Here is a 13,015-nt window from a genome sequence, read left to right as displayed (position 1 = left end):
AATTTCTGCACCAAGCACTCGTCCCGGGAGCCGAACAGGAGGCGCCGGGCGGCCGACACAGCTTGCAGTGTAACAGGCCGACCGAAGATGGGGAGAAGCCATAGGCGTGCACACGGGGTGTTCCCGGTGGGGGGGGGATAGGGATCCGCAGCCACCACTAAGCAGCCCGCAGGGGCCCCGGTCACATTCTGGACGTCTCGTTACCTCTCTGCGGCGGCCCCCCACGTTAACTTTAAAAACGCAGGGGCCGCCGGCAGATAGGGCACGCAGGGATGTCACTGACGTCCCGTGCGTGCGCCCATAGCAACAGCAGAGTGGAGCAGCGAGGAAGAGGACGTGCGTGTGCATGGTAAGTTACCTGTATGTTGTACGTCATCTTGAGTGTTCCGACCACCACTCCTTCGGTCCCAGGACCTACTGCTATGGTCTATAGGCCATAGCAGTAGATCGTGACTCCGGAGCAGTGGTCGGAACACTGAAGTGGGGCAGTACACAGACATACAGCCTCCAGCCATACACTGTATATGGCTGGAGGCTGTATGTCTGTGGGGGAACTGTACTGCACCTAATGTGGGGGAACATACTGCACCTAATGTGGGGGAACTGTACTGCCCCTAATGTGGGGGAACTGTACTGCACCTAATGTGGGGGAACTGTACTGCGCACCTAATGTGGGGAAACTGTACTGCACCTAATGTGGGGAGCTATACTGCACCTAATGTGGAAAACTATACTGCACCTAGTGTGGGGAACTATATTGCCAACCTAATGTGGGGAACTATATGGCACCTAATGTGGGGGAACTATACGGCACCTAATGTGTGGAACTATACTGCACCTAGTGTGGGGAACTATACTGCACCTAATGTGGGGAACTATACTGCACCTAATGTGGAGAGCTATACTGCACCTAATGTGGGGGAACTATACTGCACCTAATGTGGGGAACTATACTGCATCTGATTAAGGGGGGCAGGGGACTGATTAAGGGGGCAGGGGACTGATTAAATATTAATATTTGTTACAAATATTCTTTCCCCCTTTGTTTATGTTTATGGGGTAATGGGGGGGGGGCACAAGGTTAGCTCGCACAGGGCGTCTGAACACCTAAGGCCAGCCCTGTTCTCAAGAGGCATATAGTGGCATTGGCTGTCAAAAAATGGTGGCAGGGGTATTTATAATCATCCTTATGATTTCCCATCAACAACAGCCAATGGCATAGGGAATTACAGAATCGCAAAGTGTCCTCCAATAGCATCCCATATATAGTAATTACTTCCCAGGTTAGGGATGTGTCTACTCCTATCCTCAATCTCCACTTGCATCATTCGGGCTCTGCCGTTCATCCTTCTGACATCATGCCAGAGCGCCGATGTAGCCATTCACCTGATCTCTGAGCGCGGCGCCCGGATGATGTAAGTGGAGATACTATTGATCCTGCGCTGTGATCCTGCGCTGTGATCCTGCGCTGTGAACAAATATACTGCGCATGTTGCAGGACTTAGAATACAGAGCACATGATCTCACCAGTGCGCATGTCAGGAGACTTAAACTATTAGGCACATAGGGGGCGATTTACAAAGAGTGGTGGGGATTCTTAACTGTTTTAGAGCACAAAAGTTGCGGCGATAGTTGCGGACTTGTGCCAAATTTATCAAACGACGCACAGACTTTGATAAATTTTGCTGATGCAACTTCTAAAAAAGTTGCAGATTTTGTGTGGACGTATGACTTTTGTGTGAAAAGTCACATATACCCTGACTCAGAAAATGTAGAGCAGGGCTGAATTGACCTGAGAAACCGTCTAGTTTTGGGATTGTGCAACATTCCGCAAAAAGTCACACTTAGTAAATCAGTGAAACGTTTCTAAAGCAATTGTTGCACAAAAAGTCGCACGGACCCATTGTGCGACATTTTGTGCGACAAACATAGAGGAAAAAGCCTTTTAAAAAGCTTTCTAAATTACTTGATAAATTCCCCCCCATAGACCCAAACATTAGATTGAATATGTATGTGGTGACCGGAGTGTTGCATTATGTAGCAGGGTCTGGTGGTATAAACCCTGGGGGCAAGATGTTGTTAACCCATTAGTGTTCGTGATGCCAGGATGTGGTTATTCCGATATGGTAACCGCCATCAACCAACCCAAAAACGGTTTGTAATAAAGGAATGTCCACAGCAAGGATTCTGAATAAACTGGAACTTTTACTTGAAATATTTAGTGAACAATTTTTACAATTATGCAGGACCTTCAGAGGCAACAGGGACACAGGATACCTCGCAGGCTTGCTTGGACTTGTAGTTATTGAGATATTTAGGCAGGCCACTGTGCAACTAATATATTCCTTAGCTGAGTAGTAGTCACTGGATTTGTAGAGAGAATTGTAACTCATGTTTTAGAAGTGGCTGCGTTTCTTTAGGCTTTGGCCTAGATGCAATTGTGCAGGAATTGATGCTGCTATAGGCCATGTTCACACTACGGAATTCTCGCGGAATTCCACGAGCGGAACACCGCGAGCGGAATTCCGCTGTGTGAGCTTAACATTAGTGTGAATGGTTCTCTGCGAGACCCGTTCACACTGCGGAATTTCTGCGGCGGACAAAGTCCGCCGCTGAAATTGTTCCGCGCAAAGAAAGAACATGTTCATTCTTTACGCGGATTCAGCGAGCACTGCATAGCCGTCAATGGTGACGGCTCAGTGCCCCGCGGCCCTAGTGCCGAAGTATATTTGGCGGCGGCCACCAGGCGGAATCTCCGCTCGCGGAATTCAGCCCGCGAGAATTCCGTAGTGTGAACATGGCCTTAGTGTACAGGATGAGAAGCAGAACTAAGATAGCTAACTGAGAGACTACAGCCCCTTATACACTAGGGGGCTGGACTAAAGCCCGTTGGTTGCTAATGCCTGGGGTTCCTGTGCCCTTGGAAGTCTGGGTATATCACATGACAGTAGGTCACATGACCAAGGAAGGTCCTATACATTTTACATAAACTGGACAACTTTATACACAAGAACAATATGTACACAATATATATATATATATATATACAGTGCATTCAGATATGACAGTGAAGGGTGAGCAAGGGTTGAGCCCTGCAGGAGAGCCTTATGGACTCAAGGGATTCTTCCTGAGGGGACTTAGGCAGGGTACAGGACTAGGTCCTGTACCAGGACACCACCTGTGTATATATAAAGTGAAATAATAAAGATCATTTGTGTGGGTACTAATCATACAGATGCCTTACAAATAAATATATAATAGTGATCACATTGATAAGATCACATTAATAAGAATGATGCCAATGACGAGGGTCAATAACAATATATGGTGGCCAATAGCAAATATAGAATTTTCTAGGTAAGTATATTTTAGCACTAAACCAATTCTCCATAATGTAATTATACATTTATTAGATACATTTCTACTATTTTTTGTTGAGTGTCTGACATGCTGACTGCATTGAGCATGGTTTATTTTTATAAGGTATTTACTATGTTGGCACATGTGTTGATAAATTTGGGCCTTTTCTCATGTATTACCCTATTCACATGTGTACTGCGCAGTAATTTACACCTCGTACTTATTTTTGGCGCAAGCCATATATAAAAAAGCTATTTGTCAGGAAAATATACTGTACATCTCTCTAGCCACTCTCCCTTTTCGGAAGGTAATGCTTCGAGCATGTACATGTTCAAAAGATGATACCTGAGTAGTTTAGAATTACATTGCATGTAATAGCAAAATAGTAAATTTCTCCCACTTTGCCTTACTATTAAAATTTTTAGTCCAACTACTGAACATCCAAATATGATCTTGTATGTTTCTATAATACTTTGGCATAAGTAATATACTTACAGGGAATCTATTATAATAGACATGGCTATCACCACATGTGGAATTGTCTAAACTATTAAAATATTATGTTAAAGAGTACCTGTCATCAACAAAAACTTTTAATATGTTGTTCATAATCATTAATGAAGAGATATTGTAATATATCTTCATTAAAAAATATTAATATTTATACCAGTTTTTTCATTTTATACTTTTGGCCACTAGGGGTCTCTCTTCTATGCCTGGTCTGTATGCAGCTTCCTATGCTTTTCATAGTAAGTGTACAGCTTTTAGGACTAATGCTGAAAGGGCTCTGGTCCTTCCACAGGAAGTTCAGTATTCTCAGCTCAGGACTCGCTCCCAGCCTGTGAGCTACAAGCCTGCACATGCCTCTCATATGACAGCCAGTCACCTCCCCCTCCCCCCTTCTCTGTGTTCTCCCTGCCCCTCACCACACGTTATCTTATACATTGTATTATCTCACTGCACTCCCTGCTCTGTGCCCCCCCCCTGACATTCATCTTAATCACTGCCTCTGTAATTGCTCCCACCGCCCCTGGTTCTCACCATTGACTTTTTAGTGCAGAGAGACACAGGAGAGAGACAGGCTGCCGTCCCTACCCTGTACTTAGTCTGTATGCACACTACAGAGCAGTGTTTCCCAACCAGGGTGCCTCCAGCTGTTGCAAAACTACAACTCCCAGCGTGCCCGGACAGTTGTTGGCTGCCTGGGCATGCTGGGAGTTGTAGTTTTGCAACAGCTGGAGGTGCCCTGGTTGGGAAACACTGCTGCAGAGGGAGAGCAGCATACAGGAAGACTGTCAGGAGCAGAGTCCCAGCCAGGCTTCATGTGACATTATGCCTGCCGGGACCCGCCTCCTTCCACCCCTCAGAAAGACAGTGCTCCTGAGCTAATGAAGAGGGATAAAAAAAGGTATTTCCACAGCGTTTTAAACCTCAATAAACACAGGGATAGGCATAGTTAGTGTAAGGGACAGATGGGGAGGGGGATCAGGGAAAGTTTAGATGATGACAGGTACTCTTTAATGATCCCATATGGTGAAAGGTAAATGTAAAAAATACCAAATGCCATAACTGATGAACTTTGGTCATTTCATATACCAGAAAAAATGAATAAAAAGGCAATCAAAAATCCCATCTAAACACTACTAAAAACTACAGATCACGGTACAAAAAAATGAGCCCTCATCCAGCCTTGTATACGGAAAAGTAAACAAGTTATAGGGGGTCAGAATAAGGGTGCATTCACACCATGTTTTGGGGATACGACAGCTGAACCCCACGCCACACCCCATTCATTTGAATGAGTTGGATGGAGTCAGATAGTGACTCCGGTTGGCTCATTTTTGAACCGTTTTAGTTTTACTGACGGACTAAAAACCATGGCAGACCACGGTTTTAAGTCCACTAACAAAACCAGATACAGTCCACTGACTCCATTCCGCTCATGAATGAATGGGGTGTGGCTAGGAATGCCACCCAGCCGGTATTTTAATGCCTTTGCTGGTAGTTATGTAGAAAAAATATGCAAAAGCCAGTATTTTTTTTATTTTTTATTAGAAAAGAGCCCCCAGCCACTGGGGACAGAATATAATGATGTGCCCTTAGCCCCCCTGCCCTGGCCCTGCAAAAGAGTATGGCACAGGGTGGAATCAATTGAAATGGTTAAATGGTTATGGCGCAGGGGGATCGGTGGGAGGGGGGAGATAAATCAATTGAAATGGTTATGATACGGGGTTCAGAGGGGGGGGTATACTGAAATGAGTAAAAGAGTATGGCACGGGGGAATTAACTGGAATTATTATGGCACAGGGAGATCAGAGGGGGATTAATGTGATGTCACACATATATAATTAATTATGCAAATTAGAATGTCAGGTATTTTTGGGCAAGAAAGGTGGCAACCCTCGGTGTGGCGCAGGTCCGGTGGGCATACAGCAGCAGCCGTTTTTTTTATTCTCCCTGCCCTTTCCCAAAGGTGTGAATAAGCCCTTCACAAATTAAAATCTACTGATTTTCTTCAAAAAAGTTATGATTTTTTTTTAAGTAGTAAAATAAAACATAATAGATACTAGATGAGATAGATAAATGCAGTATAAAGTATCCTCTTTAACCACATAAAGTTCTGCATGTTCTCCTGCAGCAATGGCACTGAATTTCCATTTTTTAAGGGTGACCGTTTTGCAAAGCCAGTGTTTCCCAATCAGGTGCCCCCAGCTGTTAAAAAAACTACTACCCCCTGCATGCTGGGAGTTGCAGTTTTGCAACAGCTGGAGGCACCCTGGTTAGGAAACACTGTTCCAAGAAGTTGTGACTGACTTGTAGAAATAAAAGCTAGGTTGCTATGGGCAACTGCTTTAGTACATGCAGGAGGCCCAGAATGTATTGTGTCCCAAAAAGCAGAGATTTACTATATACATATATATTTTCTATAATATAAATAATATGTATATATATATATATATATATATATATATATATATATATATATATATATAGCAAAAAAGAAATTGCTTTCTTTTTAAAACCGTCAGTTACACACTGAAAAAACAGGACTGAAAAAAACTTTTTCCCGTAAAGACTACAATTCCCAGCGTGCCTTGCACCGGAAAAGGATTTGCAGGCCAAAAGGCTCTGTGATGTGGTGGGCGGAGCCGGCATTAGGGAGAGAGAGAGAGAGCAACAAGATGGAGAATAAGAAGCCTGCAGGTATGCTGGGCTCCGGCAAACTCTCAGCCTCGGCGGCCGTAATGGAGGCAGGGAGCGCTGTATACACGACAGCGGCCATATTGTAGGGTGAGGTGACCTTGTGGGGAGCGGCAGCATATGTCTCTAGATACGTGTTGTACAGTGCGCAGCCGCATTCATTCTTCTCATACTGCAGTGCGCGACCTCATAGTCTGCTGCTGGCTGTTTTGGGGCACTGCATACAGTGTGTGAGGCATCTGAGAGTACTGACTTGTGGTGTTCCTCTGTTATCCCTCCTGGAAATCAGTGACTTGATTGACAGCTGAGCATTACCCCTCTTATTGCCAAAGGGGGCGTGACTATACTGCAGTGTTTCCCAACCAGGGTGCCTCCAGATGTTGCAAAACTACAACTCCCAGCATGCCTGGACAGCCAAAGGCTGTCCAGGCATGCTGGGAGTTGTAGTTTTGCAACACCTGGAGGCACCTTGGTTGGAAAACACTGCTATACACCCTGGCATTGTCTGAACCGACGACACACCCTCAAATGGTGATACCCCATTATCATCAGTTTATTTATTGGGGATACCCCATTATCATCAGTTTATTTATTGGGGATACCCCATTATCATCAGTTTATCTATGGGTGATACCCCATTATCATCAGTTTATTTATTTATTGGTGATACCCCATTATCATCAGTTTATTTATTGGTGATACCCCATTATCATCAGTTTATTTATTGGTGATACCCCATTATCATCAGTTTATTTATTGGTGATACCCCATTATCATCAGTTTATTTATTGATGATACCCCATTATCATCAGTTTATTTATTGGGGATACCCCATTATCATCAGTTTATATATTTATTGGGGATACCCCATTATCATCAGTTTATATATTTATTGGGGATACCCCATTATCATCAGTTTATTTATTTATTGGGGATACCCCATTATCATCAGTTTATTTATTTATTGGGGATACCCCATTATCATCAGTTTATTTATTGGGGATACCACATTATCATCAGTTTATTTATTTATTGGGGATACCCCATTATCATCAGTTTATTTATTTATTGGGGATACCCCATTATCATCAGTTTATTTATTTATTGGGGATACCCCATTATCATCAGTTTATTTATTTATTGGGGATACCCCATTATCATCAGTTTATATATTTATTGGGGATACCCCATTATCATCAGTTTATATATTTATTGGGGATACCCCATTATCATCAGTTTATATATTTATTGGGGATACCCCATTATCATCAGTTTATTCAAAAATGTCTTCAAGCTAAAAACAGATGGCATGTAGTTAAATGAAACCTGTCTGGAGTTTCATGCTGCTTGAATTTTCCACCGGATTATGCCCAGAAATTTTGGTGTGTGAACCTAGCCGAAAGTGGTTGTCTGGACATAAAAAAAGTACAGTGTATTATATATAATGAAAATAAGTCCTACTCTCCTGCCTCGGTGCCCAATGTAAACCGCTCATTTCTGTGACATTTCAGTCCTTCAGGAACTGTCACAGGCCATTGATGTGTCTTTACAGAGGAAGAGATTCTATGTTTGCTGTCTAAAGTGAAGACAAATAAGTCACAGGGGCCTGATGGGATACACCCAAAATGATTAAAGAGCTTAGTGGTGAGCTAGCAAAACCATTAACAGATTTATTTAACCAATCACTGGTAACAGGAGTCGTTCTGGAAGATTGGAAATTAGTAAATGTTGTGCCCATTCACAAGAAAGGTAGTAGGGAGGAATCCAGCAACTATAGGCCAGTGAGTCTGACATCAATAGTGGGGAAATTAATGGAAACCCTACTAAAGGATAGGATTGTGGAACATCTAAAATCCCATGGATTGCAAGATGAAAAACAGCATGGGTTTACTTCATGGAGATCATGTCCAACAAGTCTAAGGCTGGGTCCACACTACGTTTTGTCCCATACGGGAGCGCATACGGCAGGAGGGAGCTAAAACCTCGCGCTCCCGTATGTGACCGTGTGCGCTCCCGTATGCCATTCACTTCAATGAGCCGACCGGAGTGAAACGTTCGGTCCGGTCGGCTCATTTTTGCGCCGTATGCGCTTTTACAACCGGACCTAAAACCGTGGTCAACCACGGTTTTAGGTCCGGTTGTAAAAGCGCATACGGCGCAAAAATGAGCCGACCGGACCGAACGTTTCACTCCGGTCGGCTCATTGAAGTGAATGGCATACGGGAGCGCATACGGTCACATACGGGAGCGCGAGGTTTTAGCTCCCCCTGCCGTATGCGCTCCCGTATGGGACAAAACGTAGTGTGGACCCAGCCTTAGGCTGGGTTCACATCACATTTTTGCCATACTGTTTTCAATCAGTTTTTCTAAAGAAAACCGTATGGCAAAAAAACGGATGGAACAGTATGGGGAAAAAGTAAACCGTATGCGTTTTCAAACAGTATACTGTTTTTAAAAGTGCATACAGTTCCGTCTGTTTTTATAGAAAAAAAAATGTTGTCCATTTTTAATGGGAGGGGTCTTGGGTGCGGACTTTAGGATTCAAATGCTCATGTGCAAAGTAAAAACTTATGTTTTTCCCTTATGGAACCGTATACATGTGCGTTTCCCATTGACGTCCATGTAAAAAAAAAAAACGTATGCGGTTGCAGTACGGTTGACCACGATTTTGTCTCCGGTTTAAAAACCGTACTGCAACCGCATACGTTTTTTTTAACATGGATGTCAATGGGAAACGCACATGTATACGGTTCCATATGGGAAAAACTTATACGTTTTTACTTTGGACATGTGCATTTGCGTCCTAAAGTCCGCACCCAAGACCCCTCCCATTAAAAATATACAAAATTTTCAAAAACTTATAGGTTTTTTTTCTATAAAAACTGACGGAACTGTATGCACTTTTAAAAACAGTATACCGTTTAAAAACGCATACGGTTTACTTTTTTCCATACTGTTCCATCCTTTTTTTTCTTTAGAAAAACGGATTGAAAACAGTATGACAAAAATGTGATGTGAACCTAGCCTTATTGATTTTTTTGACTGGGTGACTAAAATAATACAGTGACCCCCCCTGACCTACGATGGCCCCGACATACGATCATTTCAACATACGATGGCCTCTCAGAGGCCATCGCATGTTGAAGGCAGCATCAATATATGATGATTTTGTATGTCGGGGCCATCGCTTAAACGGCTATCCGGCAGCGCTGACTGCTTCAGCTGCCACCGGATAGCCATTTAAGGTGCCCCGTGTGGTACGGTGATGGTCACTCACCTGTCCCCGACGTTCCGGACCGTCATCTTCGGGATCCCCTGCATTGCCGCCGCTCTCCATCATTGTTGTCATCACGTCGCCGCACTCGCCGTCCCGTCATCCAATAGGAGTGGCGTGCATAGCGATGTGATGAAGGCGATGAAGAGCGACGATCCCAGGCAGCAGAGACGGTCCGGAGCGGCGGGCACACCACAGGGACGTGGCGACAGTGATTGAGGGCTACATCCAGGGCAGCGATGACGGTCCGGAGCAGCGGGGACAGGAGAGTATAACTTCCTATACTTTACATTGCACGGATCCCTCAACATACGATGGTTTCAACTAATTGGAACTGATTACCATCGTATGTTGAGGGACCACTGTAGATGGCGGAGGGGCAGTAGACATCGCATATCAAGACTTTTTTTATTAAAGAATTTTTCTTTAAAACAGATATTTGAGAATAAGAAAATAAAAGTACATATAGCATATCTAGATTTTAGTAAGGCTTTTGACACTGTCCCACATAGAAGACTTATCAATAACACAGTCATTGAGCTTGGACTCCAATATTGTTGAGTGGATTAGGCAGTGGCTGAGTGACAGACAACAGACGGTTGTAGTCACTGGAGAATAGTCAGAGCAAGGTCTTGTTACCAGTGGGGACCTCAGGGATCTGTACTGGGACCAATTTTGTTTAATGTCTTCATTAGTGATATTGCAGAAGGTCTCGATGGTAAGGTATTGGTCTTTTAGCTGATGACACAAAGATATGTAACAGGGTTGATGTTCCTGGAGAGATACGACGAATGGAAAAGGATTTAGACAAACTAGAAGAATGGTCAGAACTCTGGCAACTGAAATTTAATGTGGATAAGTGCAAGATAATGCACCCGGGGTGTAAAAACTCTCGGGAAGAATATAGAATATTTGACACAGCCCTGACCTCAGTATCTGAGGAAGGGGAGTTAGGAGTAATTATTTCAGAAGACTTAAAGGTAGGAAGACAATGTAATAGAGCATCAGGAAACACTAGCAGAATGCTTGGATGTATAGGGAGAGGTATAATCAGTAGGAAGAGAGAAGTGCTCATGCCGCTGTACAGAACACTAGTAAGACCTCACTTGGAGTATTGAGCGCACTACTGGAGGCCGTATCTCCAGAAGGATATAGATACTCTAGAGAGAGTTCAGAGAAGAGCTACTAAACTTGTGCATGGATTGCAGGATAAAACTTACCAGGACCTTAAAGGGGTACTCTGATGGAAAACTTTTTTTTTTAAATCAACTGGTGCCAAAAAGTTAAACAAATTTGTAAATTACTTCTATTAAAAAAAATCTTTACCCTTCCAGTACTTTTTAGCAGCTGTATGCCCCAGAGGAAATTCTTTTCTTTTTGAACTTTTTTGTGTTGTCCACAGTGCTCTCTGCTGACACCTGATGCCCGTATCAGGAACGGTCCAGAGCAGGAGAAAATCCCCATAGCAAACCTATGCTGCTCTGGACAGTTCCTGACACAGACAGAGGTGGCAGCAGAGAGCACTGTGGACAAGACCAAAAAGAAATTAAAAAAGAAAATAATTTCCTCTAAGTACTGAAAGGATTAAGATTTTTAAATAGAAGTAATTTACAAATCTGTTTAACTTTCTGGCACCAGTTCATAAAAAAAAAAAGTTTTCCACGGGAGTATCCTTTTAACATGTATAGCTTGGAAAGAAAGAAGAAACAGAGGGGATATGATAGAGACTTTTAAATACATACAAGGTAAAGGAGGAGAGCATATTTATATGGGAGAAAAAGTACCATAAGAGGACGTCGTTTTAAATTAGAGGGGCAAAGGTTTCTGCAGTAATATCAGGAAGTATTACTTTACTGAGAGAGTAGTGGTTGCATGGAATAGTCTCCCTGCAGAAGTGGTCGCTGCAAATACAGTGAAGGAGTTTAAGCATGCATGGGATAAGCATAAGGCTATCCTTCATATAAGATAGGGATAGGCATAAGGCTATCCTTCATATAAGATAGAGATAGGCATAAGGCTATCCTTCATATAAGATAGAGATAGGCATAAGGCTATCCTTCATATAAGATAGGGATAGGCATAAGGCTATCCTTCATATAAGATAGGGATAGGCATAAGGCCATCCTTCATATAAGATAGAGATAGGCATAAGGCTATCCTTCATAAAAGATAGGGATAGGCATAAGGCTATCCTTCATATAAGATAGAGATAGGTATAAGGCTATCCTTCATATAAGATAGGGATAGGCATAAGGCTATCCTTCATATAAGATAGAGATAGGCATAAGGCTATCCTTCATATAAGATAGGGATAGGCATAAGGCTATCCTTCATATAAGATAGAGATAGGCATAAGGCTATCCTTCATATAAGATAGAGATAGGCATAAGGCTATCCTTCATATAAGATAGGGATAGGCATAAGGCTATCCTTCATATAAGATAGAGATAGGCATAAGGCTATCCTTCATATAAGATAGGGATAGGCATAAGGCTATCCTTCATATAAGATAGGGATAGGCATAAGGCTATCCTTCATATAAGATAGATATAAGCATAAGTCTATCCTTCATATAAGATAGAGATATGCATAAGGCTATCCTTCATATAAGATAGAGATAGGCATAAGGCTATCCTTCATATAAGATAGGGATAGGCATAAGGCTATCCTTCATATAAGATAGGGATAGGCATAAGGCTATCCTTCATATAAGATAGAGATAGGCATAAGGCTATCATTCATATAAGATAGAGATAGGCATAAGGCTACCCTTCATATAAGATAGATATAGGCATAAGGCTATCCTTCATATAAGATAGGGATAGGCATAAGGCTATCCTTCATATAAGATAGGGATAGGCATAAGGCTATCCTTCATATAAGATAGATATAAGCATAAGGCTATCCTTCATATAAGATAGGGATAGGCATAAGGCAATCCTTCATATAAGATAGGGATAGGTATAAGGCTATCCTTCATATAAGATAGGGATAGGCATAAGGCTATCCTTCATATAAGATAGGGATAGGCATAAGGCTATCCTTCATATAAGATAGAGATATGCATAAGGCTATCCTTCATATAAGATAGGGATAGGCATAAGGCTATCCTTCATATAAGATAGGGATAGGCATAAGGCTATCCTTCATATAAGATAGAGATAGGCATAAGGCTATCAT

The 13,015-nt window shown here is 42.7% G+C and overlaps 1 protein-coding gene across 2 annotated transcripts in view; it reads left to right on the top strand.

Moving 5' to 3' along the window:
* Positions 1-6,485: 6,485 nt before the first annotated feature.
* Positions 6,486-13,015, top strand: part of SUGP1 (SURP and G-patch domain containing 1) — a 35,531-nt gene continuing 29,001 nt past the window's right edge. The window contains exon 1 of one of the 2 annotated variants that reach the window (XM_056518206.1): positions 6,486-6,564. In XM_056518206.1, coding sequence (XP_056374181.1) covers positions 6,495-6,564 — 70 coding nt within the window. In that variant the 5' untranslated portion in view covers positions 6,486-6,494. Of the gene's footprint in view, positions 6,652-13,015 lie in introns of both variants that reach the window. The other variant, XM_056518207.1, reaches the window with a different exon arrangement.

This window comes from Hyla sarda, chromosome 1 (assembly GCF_029499605.1).
Source record: "Hyla sarda isolate aHylSar1 chromosome 1, aHylSar1.hap1, whole genome shotgun sequence".
Lineage (NCBI taxonomy): Eukaryota > Metazoa > Chordata > Amphibia > Anura > Hylidae > Hyla > Hyla sarda.
This window is presented reverse-complemented; position numbering and strand designations above follow the sequence as displayed.